Source organism: Aquarana catesbeiana, linkage group LG12, assembly GCF_042186555.1.
Source record: "Aquarana catesbeiana isolate 2022-GZ linkage group LG12, ASM4218655v1, whole genome shotgun sequence".
NCBI lineage: Eukaryota > Metazoa > Chordata > Amphibia > Anura > Ranidae > Aquarana > Aquarana catesbeiana.
In genome coordinates, this window is record NC_133335.1 from 227,306,085 (window position 1) to 227,323,259 (window position 17,175).

At 48.0% G+C, this 17,175-nt stretch overlaps 1 protein-coding gene across 4 annotated transcripts in view; it reads left to right on the top strand.

Annotated features, from left to right (window-relative positions):
- The first annotated feature begins 200 nt into the window (after window positions 1-200).
- BAIAP2 (BAR/IMD domain containing adaptor protein 2) overlaps window positions 201-17,175 on the top strand; it is a 228,947-nt gene continuing 211,972 nt past the window's right edge. For all 4 annotated transcript variants that reach the window (XR_012236794.1, XM_073606850.1, XM_073606847.1 and 1 more), the window contains exon 1: window positions 201-314. Coding sequence is in view for 3 of the 4 variants with exons in the window: in XM_073606850.1 (XP_073462951.1) it covers window positions 267-314 (48 nt within the window). In the remaining variant the exon portion in view is untranslated. The remainder of the gene's footprint in view (window positions 315-17,175) is intronic.

Below are 17,175 nucleotides of genomic sequence, written 5' to 3' on the forward strand. Positions count from 1 at the left end.
CCACCCCTCCTCTTCCTGGTTGCTCAGGGCTCTCTGAGGTGTAGAAGGTGAGGGCGGAAGTCTGGGGAAGCTGTTGCCTGGTAACGCTCAGAGCAGCTAGAAGGCGGGGTGCTGGGCGGGGAAGTGGGCGGTGTGAAGTGGTGGGGGGCGGATCTCAGTAGGCACGGCCGTATATAAGCGCCCACACAGGTGTCACTAATCAGTCTCGGCCGCCGCCAGAGAAAGACCGCAGCGGCTCCGGAGAGAGAGGCAGACCGGGGGCCACCATGTCCCGCTCCGATGAGGTCCACCGACTCACCGAGAATGTCTACAAGGTGAGACACCTACCGGGGGGCAGCCGGAGTCTCTGGGCTCTCCGTGTATCTCTGTGTGTAGAATTGTAATTGTTACATTGTTCTTCTTTATTAGAACTTTGTATCCTCTCACTGTTTTGGATGTGGCTTCTGATTGGTTCTCTTATTGTTATTATTTTATTATTGGACTTTTTATCGATCGTCTCATTCGCTGTGCATTGTGAATATTTGGTCGGTCGGAGTTGCGGTCTTGCGGTGCTCCTCCTTACATGTGAATTTGGCAGATTTTTGGGACGATGTGAAGATCGGATGAACTTTAGATTGGAGTCAATTCAAACAGCGATCGCTCTTACCGCAGCCATTGATGTCTTGGAATTATCGCTAACCGCCGCCATACACGCTTCCGTTATCCAATCGATGTGCGCAATCAGCCATCCTTCCCAAGGACCTGAGTCGATCGGAGGCAGTTTGTGAATTCAATCAGATTTCGATCGATCGGATTATAAAATGACATGGGGGGGGAGGGTGGGGGAGAAGCAATCACATCTTCCATCGATTTAACCCCCCCCCACCAGTGTGTGTGTGCACGCCATATCGATTGAATGGGTTGTCGATCGTTTTATTCAACCGTGTATGGCCGCCATAAGAGGGTTCGCCGTCTGGTCTGGTTTGCAAATCTTTTTGTAAATGTTATATATACATTTTAGTTTAGTGATCCTGTGAGATGTGTGCACCCTTCCTCCATTCTGTGATGTGGCGTTCGTCCCGTTTTCATTGTTTTGACCAGACGAGTGACTTCCCACCTCCTCAGAAATCCTAATTTCAAAAAATAAATATATATAATTTATTTTGCAACAATGTATTTTTTCCAGTTGGCTGTAAATAAATGGGGGGGCGCCCCCTGTACCGCTCTGCTTCTCTGGCCCCCCCCCCCCCCCGCACATGCCGTTCTGTTTCTCTGGGTGCAGCAAATAAATTTGATGTGCAGCAAATGTTCATCCAATATGTGTGTGTGTGTGTGTGTGTGTGTGTGTGTGTGTGTGTTCCAATGTCTCTCCACCCCCCCCCCCCCCCCCCCCCTAAATTTTGCAAGGGGGGGGGGAGAGGGGCAGGGCCTCTGACTTGACCCCCTATGTGGTACCGTGCATCCCTTACAAATACGGCCACCCTGAGGGGAGTTGTTCGTCAGCCAATTATTTTATCTGGATCTGATTATTTTTTTTTTTTTTTGAAGATTGTCTGTCTGCAATGTTTGGACCATTTCGGTTGGGGGGGGGTCTGGAGCTCAATATCAGGGGGACCTTATGCTTAGGTGACTCGCTATGAGGATGGATGCTGATGGTCCATTTTGGCTGGAGAGCCCAGCAAGACTGGCGAGATCCGTCTATGGAGGATGAGGCTGGAGGGAGCGGCGAGATCCGTCTGTGGAGGACGGGGCTTGGGGGTGGGGCGAGATCCGTCTGTGGAGGATGTGGGGCGAGATCCGTCTGTGGAGGATGTGGGGCGAGATCCGTCTGTGGAGGATGTGGGGCGAGATCCGTCTGTGGAGGATGTGGGGCGAGATCCGTCTGTGGAGGATGAGGGGCGAGATCCGTCTGTGGAGGACGGGGCTGGGGGGGGTGGGGCAAAATCCATCTATGGAGGATGAGAGGCGAGATCCGTCTGTAGAGGATGGGGCGAGGACCGTCTGTGGAGGACGGGGGTGGGGCGAGATCCGTCTGTGGAGGATGTGGGGCGAGATCCGTCTGTGGAGGATGAGGGGCGAGATCCGTCTGTGGAGGACGGGGCTGGGGGGGGTGGGGCAAAATCCATCTATGGAGGATGAGAGGCGAGATCCGTCTGTAGAGGATGGGGCGAGGACCGTCTGTGGAGGACGGGGGTGGGGCAAGATCCGTCTATGGAGGATGAGGCTGGGGGGAGAGGCGAGATCCGTCTGTGGAGGACGGGGCGAGATCCGTCTGTGGAGGACGGGGCGAGATCCGTCTGGGGCGAGATCCATCTATGGAGGACGGGGCTGGGGCGAGATCTGTCTGTGGAGGACGGGGCGAGATCCGTCTGTGGAGAACGGGGCTGGGGGGGTGGGGCAAGATTCGTCTGTGGAGGATGTGGATGGGGCGAGATCCATCCATGGAGGACGGGGCTGGGGTGGGACTAGCCTATGGAGGACGGGGCTGGGGCAAGATCTGCCTATGGAGGACGGTGCAGGGGGGGCGAGGGGGGCCAAGATCCATCTATGGAAGATGGGAATGGACCATCAACCTCCATCCTCGCAGTGAGTCACCTGAGCACAAGGACCCCCGATACCAAGCTCCAGACCCCCCAGAGCAGGTACACCGCCCAACCGAAAATGCAGACAAACCTAAAAAAAAAAAAAAAAAAAAAATCAGATCCAGATGACCTATGTAGTGATTGGCCGGTTTACAACTACCCTCAGGGTGGCCGTATTTGTAAGGGATGCATGGTACCACATAGGGGGTCAAGTCAGAGGCCCTGTCCCCTCTTCCTTCCCCATCACCTTGCAAAATTAGAGGGTGATCACACACACACACACACACACACACACACACACACACACACACACACACACACACACACACACACTGAACATTTATTTATGGGGGCGAGATCTCTCTTCGTCTATGGAGAACGGGGCTGGGGGTGAGATCTTTCTGTGGGCCCATCAGCCATCCATATAATGAGATGTTATGGTCGGGGTTGATCTACATTGTTGACCTCTGTGCCGCCCTCATCTTCCTCTTCTGCTGTTTAATGATTTGTGTTGATGCTTCAATATATTATAATATAATTTTTCCCTTCAGTAATAACATGGGGAGTCAGGGGCTGGGGGGGCCAAGGTGGCGGCGCTCTGGGGTGCGGAATTGTGGTGTGGGAACGTTGGATGGAGCCCCTTCAGGTGTCGTCAGAGTGGAAAATTAATTTTGGTTTTAATTATCAGGCGGGTTGTGTCACAGAAGGCGCTGTGCAGGTCTGAGAATAATTACAGAGGGGGGGGACCTGTTGCTTTGTTCCACGTATGCCGGCTGAGCTGAGCGCTACTGATGGTGAATGGCTGTCATCGGGGCCAATCTCTTCCCCTGGGACCCCGAGCATCGCCTGCACACCGTACAGCAAGGGTTCTGGATTACACAACCGATTCATTGTGGAGGTCAGAAGATGATTCCCTTTCCTGTCCAACCCAGAGAAATTCACTTCTCCTAGATGGTGTCCCCTGTACCCCCTAGACTGACCATTGCCAACCAGACTTCAGTGCAACATCAGGGCTCCTCCGAAGGTTCCTAGAAGTTCCCTGATCTGTGTTTGACTGACCTCCCCATCTACAGTCTTCATAGCTCTGGGGCAATCATTAATCATTCCTGACCGCCAATGTAAGGAACATTCTTCTCACTGATCACCAATGTAAGGAACATTCTTCTCACTGATCACCAATGTAAGGAACATTCTTCTCACTGATCACCAATGTAAGGAACATTCTTCTCACTGATCACCAATGTAAGGAACATTCTTCTCACTGATCGCCAATGTAAGGAACATTCTTCTCACTGATCACCAATGTAAGGAACATTCTTCTCACTGATCACCAATGTAAGGAGTATTCTTCCCACTGACCACCAATGTAAGGGACATTCTTCCCACTGACCACCAATGTAAGGAACATTCTTCCCACTGATCACCAATGTAAGGAACATTCTTCTCACTGATCACCAATGTAAGGAACATTCTTCCCACTGATCACCAATGTAAGGAACATTCTTCCCACTGATCACCAATGTAAGGAACATTCTTCCCACTGATCACCAATGTAAGGAACATTCTTCCCACTGATCACCAATGTAAGGAACATTCTTCCCACTGATCACCAATGTAAGGAACATTCTTCCCACTGATCACCAATGTAAGGAACATTCTTCCCACTGATCACCAATGTAAGGAACATTCTTCCCACTGATCACCAATGTAAGGAACATTCTTCTCACTGATCACCAATGTAAGGAACATTCTTCTCACTGATCACCAATGTAAGGAACATTCTTCTCACTGATCACCAATGTAAGGAACATTCTTCCCACTGATCACCAATGTAAGGAACATTCTTCTCACTGATCACCAATGTAAGGAACATTCTTTCTTCCTGCTGGCCACCAATGTAAGGAGCATTCTTCCCACTGCCCCCCCCCCCCCCCCCCCCCTATATATTGTCGTGGTTCCTGAACAACCAGAATGTTTTTAAGGATTCCTCCAGGGTGGGACAAGCCTCAGCTCTTCAGATGTTGCAGAACTACAAGTCCCATCATACCTCTGGGAGTTGTGTTTGTGGCTGTCGGTGTTGCAGTGCCTCCTGGGACTTTGTAGTTCCTCAAGGACTCTTCCCGCTCTGCCCCTCCCCTTTTACGCTCTCTGTGCTGCCTGGTCATGTGGGGGGGGGCAGAAGCTGACTCTCCGGAATCTGGTGTGGGAGGGTGAACTGAGGGCACCATCTGGTACTGTTGATGATTGGTGTCCATGGGGAAGGATGGTTATCTGCCAGGTGTGTGCAGAGGAAACCTCTCGTTGCTGAATGTCAGGCACCTCGCCCCTCATCCATTCACACATCACAGGAGGATTATTATGGATTCCCCCTCCACTTCTGGAAGGAAAATGATAAATGGTTTTCAACATTTTTTTTTACAAATAAATATGTGAAAAGTGTGGGGTACATTTTGTATTCAGCCCCCTTTACTCTGATACCCCTAACTAAAATCTAGTGGAACCAATTGCCTTCAGAAGTCACCTAATTAGTAAATAGAGTCCACCTGTGTGTAATTTAATCTCAATATAAAGGCAGCTGTTCTGTGAAGCCCTCAGAGGTTTGTTAAAGAACCTTAGTGAACAAACAGCATCAGGAAGGCCAAGGAACGCACCAGACAGGTCAGGGATAAAGTTGTGGAGAAGTATAAAGCAGGATTAGGTTAAAAAAAAAAATCCCAAGCTTTGAACATCTCACGGAGCTCTGTTCAATCCATCATCCGAATATGGAAAGGGTATGGCACAACTGCAAACCTACCAAGACATGGCCGTCCACCTAAACTGACCGGCCGGGCAAGGAGAGCATTCATCAGAGAAGCAGCCAAGAGGTCCATGGTAACTCTGGAGGAGCTGCAGAGATCCACAGCTCAGGTGGGAGAATCTGTCCACAGGACAACTATTAGGGCTCTTTCACACGGACGATCCGTATGTCCGTGTTTCATCCTTCCGTTTTCGGATGAAAAACGGACATACATGTATCCCTATGGAGCGTCGGATGTCAGCGGTGACATGTCCGCTGACATCCGACCCGCTCCGATCCGAAAAAGTATAACGGAGGAAAACCCTACTTTTCGGATCGGATCGGGTGACGATGGACTCTACGGTCCGTCACCATCCGAACCCCATAGGGGAGAGCGGCGCTCTGACAGGTCATCTTCCTGCTCAGCAGGGATTGGCGGAGCGATCCCTGCTGAGCAACCGGGTGTTCATCACTGATCCGCCCGGTGTGAAAGAGCCCTTAGTCGTGTTCTCCGCAAATCTGCCCTTTTATGGAAGAGTGACAAGAAGAAAGACATTGGTGAAAGAAAACCGTAAGAAGTCCTGTTTTGTAGTTTGTGAGAAGCCATGTGGAGGACACAACAAACATGTGGAAGAAGGTGCTCTGGTCAGATGAGACCAAAATTTAATTTTTTGGCCTGAAAGCAAAACGCTATGTGTGGTGGAAAACTAACACTGCACATCACCCTGAACACACCATCCCCACCGTGAAACATGGTGGTGGCAGCATCATGTGGTGGGGATGCTTGTCTTCAGCAGGGACAGGGAAGCTGGTCAGAGTTGATGGGAAGATGGATGGAGCCAAATACAGGGCAATCTTAGAAGAAAACCTGTTAGAGTCTGCAAAAGACTTGAGACTGGGGCGGAGGTTCACCTTCCAGCAGGACAACGACCCGAAACATACAGCCAGAGCTACAATGGAATGGTTTAGATCAAAGCATATTCATGTGTTAGAATGGCCCAGTCAAAGTCCAGACCTAAATCCAATTGAGAATCTGTGGCAAGACTTGAAAATTGCTGTTCACAGACGCTCTCCATCCAATCTGACAGAGCTTGAGATATTTTACAAAGAAGAAGAATGGGCAGAAATGTCCCTCTCTAGATGTGCAAAGCTGGTAGAGACATCCCCAAAAAGACTTGCAGTGAAAGGCGGTTCTACAAAGTATTGACTCCGGGGGGCGCCATACAAATGTACCCCCCACACTTTTCACATATTTATTTGTAAACAATTGTGAAAACCATTTATCATTTTCCTTCCACTTCACAATTATGAGCCACTTTGTGTTGGTCTATCCCATAAAATCCCAATAAAATACATTAAGGCCTCATGCAGACTGAACGTTTTTACAGCTGCTGTTTTTGGCTTCAGACTTTATTGACTGTAAAAAATAAAAAATAAAAAAAAAAAAAAAAAAAAAAAAAACACTCCCCATCATGTCTTCCTATGTGTCCATGCACACATGGGCTGTTATCAGCAGTTTTTGGCTGGGGTGTGTTTTTGTTTTTTTTTTTTTTTTTTTTTTTAAATCCTAAAACTAGTGGGTTCTGAGAGGAGTTTTTGAGCTGTAAATTCGCTCTAATGTCAAACGCAGATTAACGTTCAAAAAAAAAAAGTTGCTCACCAGCTTTATATTTATTATAATTTTTTTTTTTTTTTTTTTTTTTTTTTTGCTGTCTGTGTCTCCATTGGGGAGATTCCTCTTCTCTATTTGTCCTGTTTACCATTATCATTGAAAGTAAAAGAAAATCCCAAATTTTGGGTTGTCCCCAGAGAGGTAATAGAGGGGAAATCTTCCAATGGGGACACTAGTTCTGGTGACCTGGAGGGTCCCCAAAGAATCCCCTTCATTTGCAGGGGGTTTCCTCTCGCTTCCTGTTTTTTTGCTATGGGACAGGAAGTGAAGGGAAATCTCCACAATGGGACACAGATGGCAAAAAAAAAAAAAAAAATCTGGCAGGAGTTATAGCCCTCCTTTTCTCTATCCAAAATGAAGGAAGAAAAAAGTTTTGCCTATAGTTCTACTTTAAGTTTTGTTTCTTGTTGTAACATGATAATGTGGAAAATTTTCTAGGGGTATGAATACTTTTTCAAGGCACTGTATGTGTGAGATTCTGCGGAGCGCAGCCGCCCTGTAGCAGCAAAAAATGCTCTGGGGCGGTCGGCACCTGGATAGTTCTGATCCTGAGGAAGATACTGCAGACACCCTACCGGTAATGGCGGTGATCGGCGACTTGTAGTGCGGCGGACAATCTGACACTAAAGGGCTGATTTACACTTGCTCTGGCCTCAACACACAGTGAAGCGCCCACCGCTTCAGCAGGCTTTTATGATGTGTTTTTGATGCTTCTGTGATGCTCTTTTGAAGCTTGGCAGATGCCGTGTGTGTGTGTGTGTGTGTGTGTGTGTGTGTGTGTGTGTGTGTGTGTGTGTGTAAAATTATATATAATATATACTCACACTTGCAATTTCTCCAAAGCAAAGCTGAATTAAAGTGGTGTTCCGGCCGAAATTATACTTTTTAAATAAAAATACCCCTATAATACACAAGCTTAATGTATTCTAGTAAAGTTAGTCTGTAAACTAAGGTCTGTTTTGTTAGTTTATAGCAGTAGTTTGTTATTTTATAAACTTACAGCAGGCCGTGGCCATCTTAAGTGTGGGCATCTGAAGCCAGACTGTATTTCTTCCTGGATCTCATCCTTGCAGATCTCGCACATGCTCAGTGCAGCACAAGCAGTGTAATAGGTTTCAGGCCAGGTTTCCATAGCAACGGCGGTGTCAGAGGAAGTTGCCGCCCCTTCCCAGAAGGCATTGCAAACAGGAAATGATGCGATGGGGCGCGGCCAGGGAGGAGGAAGTGAAAAAATGAATACAGCAGATATACAGTAGGTGCTGAGAAAAAAAATTAAAAAATATCCAATTCATTTACAGTGCACAGTTTAGTGAGGGATGCTGAAGAGTTGTAAAAGTGGGTGGAACTCCACTTTAAAGTCTCTCAAAAGCTGCAGGTGCTTCAAGCGAGATTTGTCATAGAGCCAATAAGGTGAGCCGCAGTTCAAGGAAGATGCTGATAGGAGCAGAGAGCAGAGTGCCAGATGAGATCCTCAGTCCACTGCTTTTCCTTTCACTGTCCAATTACAGGCAGGGGGAGGGGACAAGACCCGTGTGTGTCTGTGACTGAACTGCAATTGTGACCGGTCCCTTGCCAGGCAGAGCAGTGTGATTCTCATAGCAGAATAGACAGAAAGCTCCTGTATATGGAGTTCAGTGGGAAGATTCAATGGTTTTTGTGGAGCCCCGCCCAGAATCGCCTTCCTCCTGCATGTTGATTGGTCGACAGATCCGGCAGAGACCTTGCCTGATGCTGATTGGTCATGGGATTTATTTGGAGCTGATATCTGGATTCTGTTTTCCTCATTTTCGCCCCCAAATAAAAGTCACCGTCTTAGCCATGCGCGGGGGAGGTAACAAAATGTATCATGCAGGGGTGTTTTTTTTTTTTTTCTCTTTTTATTGAGAAGATTTGATTTGTTGCAGAGACAACAGAGAGGAAATCCTCCAATCAGACAGTTGTCACCAGAAGAGCCCCCCCCCCCCCCCAAACATCTGTCCCCATACAATTTTTCTAAACTTTTCATTTTCTTTATAGAAATGGTGAATGGCATTAAAAACGTGACAGGGGTTCTAATCCTTCCTTCTCCTTCCAACACTGATAAGAGAACATTTTACCTTCATATATTCTTTCCTCCACCCTCTTCAGCCTTGCACAAGTGTGCTGGCTCCTCCCCCTTCAGCCTTGCACAAGTGTATTGGCTCCTCCCCCCCGCCCTTCAGCCTTGCACAAGTGTGCTGGCTCCTCCCCCCCGCCCTTCAGCCTTGCACAAGTGTGCTGGCTCCTCCCCCGCCCTTCAGCCTTGCACAAGTGTGCTGGCTCCTCCCCTCCCATTTCAGCCTTGCACAAGTGTGCTGGCTCCTCCCCTCCCCCTTCAGCCTTGCACAAGTGTGCTGGCTCCTCCCCTCCCCCTTCAGCCTTGCACAAGTGTGCTGGCTCCTCCCCTCCCCCTTCAGCCTTGCACAAGTGTGCTGGCTCCTCCCCTCCCCCTTCAGCCTTGCACAAGTGTGCTGGCTCCTCCCCTCCCCCTTCAGCCTTGCACAAGTGTGCTGGCTCCTCCCCTCCCCCTTCAGCCTTTCACAAGTGTGCTGGCTCCTCCCCTCCCCCTTCAGCCTTGCACAAGTGTGCTGGCTCCCCCCCCCCCCCCCCCCCCCCCTTCAGCCTTGCACAGGTGTACCGGCTCTTCTCCTGGACAGAAATGGCTTCCTCTGATTTCACCGCACACTGTGTGTTTCTCACAATGTGCATTAGAAGCTGCAGAAAGTCAGAGCTCCGCCTCATTTCCTGGCTGGATGATGTCCAACATCAGCCTGGACAGTCAGGCGCAGCCTGATTGTCCCTGGCCCCACCCTTTTCATTCATTGGATTACAGTTGTTTCAATCATGGACCCTCAGAATCACATGTGGGCGTTGCCTATGCAAATACAGCCTGCTTAGGAACGCCCACTCCTCCAGACTGACACCCACCCATCAAGGAATTCTGATATTTGCAGAACTCCTCCTATAGCTTGTATTTGCCTGACTGTCCCCGCCCCTTTCATTTGTAGGATTTCAGTTCTTTCAGTCGTGGAGGCTCAGGATCGAATGTGGGTGTTACCATGTTAAAGAAACCAGCCTGGGGCCGCCCACTTCTCCAGACTGACTCCACCCATCAAGGCATTGTGATATTTGCATAACTCCTCCCACTGCTTGTATCGGGACTGAGTGGGCTTGAGAGGAGTACTGAAGCCGGGGGGGCTGAGATGTTTTCAGGAAGCTATGTACAGCCCCCTGCCGGCCCTTTCCACTAGCCATGATCTGCCGCACCGACGCCAGCGCTGACCTGATGTATGTTGCGCATGCGCAGTGTGCACGGTTTACTGAAACGGCTGATTCCACGTCACAGGAAGTGATGTGGGTTACTCATTCTGCCAGGTTCGACGTTTTGTCTGAACACCTGCATTGCCTAGAGAAGCACAGAGACCCAGTGATGCTGTCACCCGTATGTAATGGAAACCTTTTATTTTATTAAAAAAAAAATAAAAAAAAAATAGCATATTAAGAGGTGAAGGAGAAAGCAGAAAATGGGGTGTGTGTTACTGTAATTTTTTTTTTTTTTTTTTTCGCACAAAAGTGAGTACACCCCTAAGTGAAAATGTCCAAATCGAGAAACCGCCGGAGTTCCTGTAGAGTGAATTGACTATAAAGAGGCCACAGGAGATCCGCAGCGCTGAGACACAATGCAGAAACCGAAATAAGAAGAATGTTCTTGTAAGATTATTGGATAGACGGTGTGATTTATAAGCGGAATGTCATCGGTCTCCAGCACTGCGGAGGAGGCGGGAAGTGGGAGGCGATACTTTTCTATCATTGCACCGCACAGGCCTTTCATCCTAACATGTTTCAGGTACTGGGGGCAGCAGTGGTAGGCGCTTCAGCTTGTAGTGCAGGGAGAATCTTCTCAATGTGTGGTGAAGGATTATGGTGTAAAGATCGGTGTTGTATTGTGCCGATTCTCGATTGTCGGGCCGATCATCCAATCGGAGAACCCTGCAGGGGGCTCAGCAGTTCCTCTCTGCGCCGTCCTCTACACCTCGCTGCTCATCGCCTCCTCTGTGTGTTCTGTACACGGAATATACCAGGATGTGGGATTAACTGTCATCTGTGTGGATTAACCCCGTCCTGTGTGTGTGTGTGTGTGTGTGTGTGTGTGTGTGTGTGGGGGGGGGGGGGGGGTTGTAAGTGGTTTTCTTGCTGTATATGTGGAGAATACCAGCCGAGCGCTGTCATTGGATGCACAGTCATGGCGAGGATGGGGTCGCCTTCTGTGTCCTCCGCTCACTGGAAATACACGGATTGGGTGGAAATCTCAGATTCTGAATTTAGGCGTTTTGTAGAGGTGAACCCAAACTTCCAGATGCACTTGGCCAAAACTGGAAGAAAAAAAGAAAAAATTTATTTATTATACACACTTTTTTTTTTTTTTTTTTTTTTTTTTTTTTTTTAGCAGAGATCCTAGAGAATAAGATTGCAATATTTTATATCACACTGTATTTGCGCAGCAGTCTTTCAAATACAATTTTTTTTTTTTTTTTGTACAATATGAAAGATGCTGAATAAATAAATACCTAACATGTAATGCTTAAAAATTGCGCACACTCGTGAAATGGTGTTAAACTACGGTACTTAAAGCGGAGTTCCACCCAAAAAATGGAACCTCCGCTTTTAAGTGATGGTGACCCCCTGGCATGCCACGTGTTTGGCATGTCATTAATTTTTTTTTTTTTTTTTTTTTTTTGGTGGGGGGGGTCATGCGTTTTTTCAATACAGGGGGTCCCCGGGTTACAAACAAGTTAGGGACTGTAGGTTTGTTCTTAAGTTGAATCTGTTTGTAAGTTGGAACAGGTACATTTTTTTAAGTGTAGCTCCAGCCAAAAAAACTATTTTTAAGCTTTTTGGATAACAAAGGCAAGGCTTATCACCCCTGTAACATTTGTTTTGCTGTGTGTGCCCCTGTTCAGAAGATTTCACCTCCCTTTCTGTCCCAATGACAATTGGATTTTGAAAATTTTGGGTTGTTGTGGAAACAAGCCTTGGTGATAAAGCATCAGTGGAGGTACCTTTTCCCCATAATAGCTCTTACAGGAGTGAATTTCCCTTCCTAGGGATAGATTTCCTCTCACTTCCTGTTGCCTCCCTCCGTTTGTAAGTAGGAGTCGTTTGTAAGTCGGATGTTTGTAACTAGGGGACCCCCTGTATATATATTTTTTTTTTTTTCTTTTCTTTTTTTTTAGGGGCATCCAGCTCATACTTCCTCCCAGGGCTCCACAGCAGATAGTTCACCTCTCGCGCGACCCCCCCCCCCCCCCCCCCCCCCGGCGGCATTCTAACTGCCCACAGTTAGAATGCCGGCGCCGCAGAGAGGAGGGGGAGAGGAGCGGGGCTTCGTACACTCGCATCGCTGGACCGTGGGACAGGTGAGTGTCCGATTTATTAAAAACACTTTTTGTAGCTACTGACTTTTAAGTGGGCGGAACTCCGCTTTAAAAATCTCCATAGGCGATGCTTTAAAAATTTCTACAGGTTACCCGTTTAGAGTTACAGAGGAGGTCTAGTGCTGGAATTGCTCTCGCTCCTGACGATCGCGCGGCGATGCCTCACATGTGTGATTTTAAAATTTTATATAAATTTATTTAATATTATTTAGATTATTATTAATAATATTTATTTATTTTTTTTTTTATATTTTCATTTTATTTTTATTTTTTAAATTTTTTTTTTTTTTTGTCTCCTTTTTATAAAAAAAAAAAAAAAAAATTTGATTTTAATTTTTATTGCTGTCACAAGGAATGTAAACATCCCTGGTGACAGTAAAGGCAGTGACAGGTACTCTTTATGTAGAGATTTATAAGACACCAAATCCCTCCTATGCACTTAAAAGCATTAAAAACGCCAAATTTGGCAGTTTTTGAATACTGTAATTATTATTATTATTATTATTATTATTATTTTTTTTTTAAACATTTCGCGCCTTTTAAGTCTTCAGTAAACTGGAAGTGATGTCATGACATTGCTTCCGGGTTACTAGATCTGAGACCTGATCAAAGCCGATTCCAGCTTTGTGTGCGTTTTTGATGCGTTTTACTACGTTCCGGTACAGTTCAGTGCAGATAAAAATGCAGCATGTTCTACTTTTATATATACATTTTTTTTTTTTTTTTTTTTTTTAACCCTGGAACTGACTGCACTGGTGTGAACTAGGCCATTTGAAAACCATATAACCTACTATCCATGTGTATTTGATACAGAAAAAAAAAAACGCACTGCATGTGACGTGAACTGGTCCTTAGATTTCCAAAAACCGTATATTGAGGTCACACCTAAACACTTTGCGTTGTATGCAATCGCACTACACTTGGGCTATTAGAATTTTTTGAGCTTCAGCATCTAGGAGCAGAACTGGGAGGAGGCGTCCAGATCTCCAGTTCTGCACTTTGTACCACAACAGGAGTCTAAAAATATTCCCTGAAAAGCCTCGGCGGCTGTGTGTGTGTGTGTGTGTGTGGTGGTGGTGTTTTGTTTTTTGTATATTTTTTTTTTTTTTTAATCTTTTTACACCTTTTTTAAAATTTTTTTTTTTTTTTTTTTTTTTTTTTTTATTATTTAATAAATCTCTTGTTTAGCCACCGCGTTCCCCCCCCCCCCCCCCCTTTCCCTGGGGCCTGGTACAGGGGGGGGGGGGGGGGGGATTATTGAATTATTGCTGCTGTTTGCCGTTATCTTCTGACCCAGACGGGCTGTTTGTCTCGGATTTGTCGTCCTATTATTGTAACCTTCCTGCACACAATGCAGCTGCTGGAATCACTCCTTTACAATTCAGTTTTCTTTTTTAAATACGGGGGCTTATCGTTCCATGGCGCTGAGTGGGAGGACAATGCAGGGAGGACATGGGACTCTGCCTGCATAAACCTTCCCAGAGGTCTGGGGTGACATCGCCCTTCCACAAGGTGTGCGACCGAGGACCGTGCAGTGCCCCCACCAGGCGGCATACTACGATCCAGATATACTAGAAGCTTACATAATGCAGGCAAAACTTCTTGCCAACGCCTTCCTCCAACCACCATGGGAGGTGTAAATGATGATTGTCCCAGAACAGGATATGGGAGGTGTGCCAGTTGTGGAATGTTCCCTTCTCCAGCCCCCCCCCCCCCCCCCATTCTAGTTCCATCATCCGTGTTGTTGGGTCTGCACAGGTGTTAATCTTTCAACTCACATGGCTGAAGATGGAGTTGTCAAGACAGCGGAGTAGAGACCCTCTAATGCAACATTCTACAGACTCACAAGTTTCCCGCCGTTTCTTTTCTCTGGGCCAGCGAGGAGCACTTTTTTTGGATAGAGGACACCCAGTATACAAGAGGTGTGAGAGAGGCCACCTACCTCACCCTTGAATGACTCTCCCTGAACCAGATGAAGACAGTATTCTATGTGGAAGATGGATGGGATTGAAAGCCATAAATCCTGTCCATGGATGAGCGTTCAGTTTGATGTAGGTGGCCTCCTTCATACCAATTGTCGTCCTCCAAAATCTGCTCCTCATTGTCCCTAGAGTCCTGACTGGTAGGCTTTGCCCTCCTGTGACGGGTCGTCCATTTGTTGGGAGGTGGTTGTTGTCTCTCCAATGTTCAGGTCTTTACATTCCTCACTGCATATAGAAAGTAACATCAAGCTGGGTCTTCTGGATGTCCATGTTTTGTCCCTCCAATGTATTGCCAGCTCTGAAGGACGAGGGAATGTGTACCATCCATGTGTTCTTCAGACCTAGCAATGCATTAAGGCAGAATCATGGGCATCCAGAAGAGCTGACCACAAGACCCCCCCCCCACCACCCGACCACAGGACCGTACAACCTGACCACAGGACAGGACACCCAACTACAAGACTGGACACCCTGACCACAGGACTGACCACAGGACCAGACACCCAACTACAAGACTGGACACCCTAACCACCAGACCCGACACCTGACCACAGGACTGGACACCCAACTACAAGACCGGACACCCTAACCACCAGACCCGACACCCGACTACAAGGGAAGTCACTTGGCTGAAGATTCTGCTGAGTTTTTCCACTACTCAGTTATAGGTGGGGAAGCTCCTATAGGCATGATGACTCCCTTACTGAGTTCTGCTTCTCCTCCATTCGTTGGTCCCATGTTTCTGACTTTGTGGAAAATATTCTGAGATCCCTTCTCCATAGAGATTGCCGGTGTGGTGTATACGTAGTGGGGGGGGGGGGGAGGGGGTGCTCAGTTTTGCACAATTTCATAACAAATGCATCTGAGTGCACGGTGTCTCTACCCAGCCCCAGGATTTCTGGGTGCATGTTTTAATGTCCGAGGTTCAGTAGATCGTGCTGTCATCTGGTAATGGGGAAGGGGAGGATCTTTTCATGTGTGATCTGAGATGAGGTGGCCAAGCTGAGCTGAGATCTCCTCCTTCATTTCATCCTCCACTCCCGGCTTCAGAAAGTGATACATAGTTTCCAGCAAAATGTGTGATACTAAAGATGGAAGATCTCTGCTGAGGGGAGGAGCTTCCATTTAAGGAGAAGTACGGGGGAAGCTTTGCTGGCTGTACGTCTCCTATGAATGGTTTCTTCTGCACTCCTGTGACCCGTCTTCACTGCACTCAGCTGGGGAAAGATCCCAAATTTACAGTCCGGATCCACCCAGATGCCTGGATCAGCCTCTCCACTGCATCGCTGGGCCACTGAGCCAGCCCCTTAACCCGCCCCCTGCGCAACCCAGCACTCCGGTGAGCACTGGAGGGGCAGAGAGCCGGAGACTGTACATTGTAACTTTGAAGGAGGGGGAAGCATTTCCTCAGTCTCCCCTCCCCCAGAGATCAGAATGTACATTGTAACTTTGATCACTGGGGGAGGGGAGACTGAGGAAATGCTTCCTCCTCCTTCTACAGACTGTACATTTTAACTTTTTGTAGAAGGAGGAGGAGCCATTTCCTTCTATTTCAAGAGGGCCCCCCCCCCCCCCCCAACCACGAGCATTTAAGTCTTTCCCCCCTCCTCCTCTCCTTTACATCACAATTCACCCCTTACATTGTGCTGCCACTGGGAAGAAGCTGGAGGTGGAGCTGGGAAACAGAAAGTGCAGAGTCTGGAGGAGGACCAGAGGAGGGCGTGGAGTTTGCTGAATGCTGAGACCAGGGGAGGCAGAGACGAGGGAGTGCTGTGGCTACACAAAGAGGAACAGGATCTGTAGGAGGAGTTCTGTCCTCTTCTCTGCTTCTGGCTGCTGAGAAAAGATGGGGGTGGAGACGAGGGGGGTGCTGTAGCTGCAGGAGCGCTGCAAGGGCCACATGAAATGGCCTGGCGGGCTGGGCGTTTGACATGTGGGCGGCTAGATGATGCTGGGTGTCCTCCAGCCAGGAAATGAGGCGGGGCTCTATCTGACTTGCTGTAGCTTCTAATGCACATGGTGAGAAGCTCGCAGTATGCAGTGAAATCAGAGGAAGTCATTTCAGTCCAGGAGAGGAGCCGGTACTGAATGGGGAGAGGGGGAAGGAGGTCGGATCTGAAGATCCCTGGTGATGGGAGACGTCTGTTTGTTTTGTGATGAAGGCCAGGGAAGGATTTGGTACCTCACACATGGCATTATCAGAGATGTGGAGGATGGGAGTTCCTGCAGAGAAATGATCTCTGGCTCGTCTCCTCATTCCTTGTGTCACTGTGTGTGATGTGTGTCCATCTCGGCACCCCATCTCTACAGACCGCCAAATAAATCCTAATGATAGGATTGTCTCTCTATTGTTGATGTATGAGCCGCTGGCTGCATTCTGCTCCTGTGTAATTACAGAATCCACTAGTCATCACACACAATGCGGCTCAGTCTCCGGTGTTTGGCTTAATTTGTATTCTGCACGGCTCTGTACAAGAAGGGGATCAGTATGGGAGTAGGGAGCATCACCAGAGCAGTTCCATGTCTAAGATGTAAGCTTATTATAACATCAATGTAGATGAAAACCCAAGATGTCACATGGTATTGGGGTGTGTATGTGACGTCACATGGTGTCGGGGTGGAGGGTGTGACGTCACATGGTGTCGGGGTGGAGGGTGTGACGTCACATGGTGTTGGGGTGGGGGGCTGGTGGGTGTGACGTCACATGGTGTCGGGGTGGGTGTGACGTCAC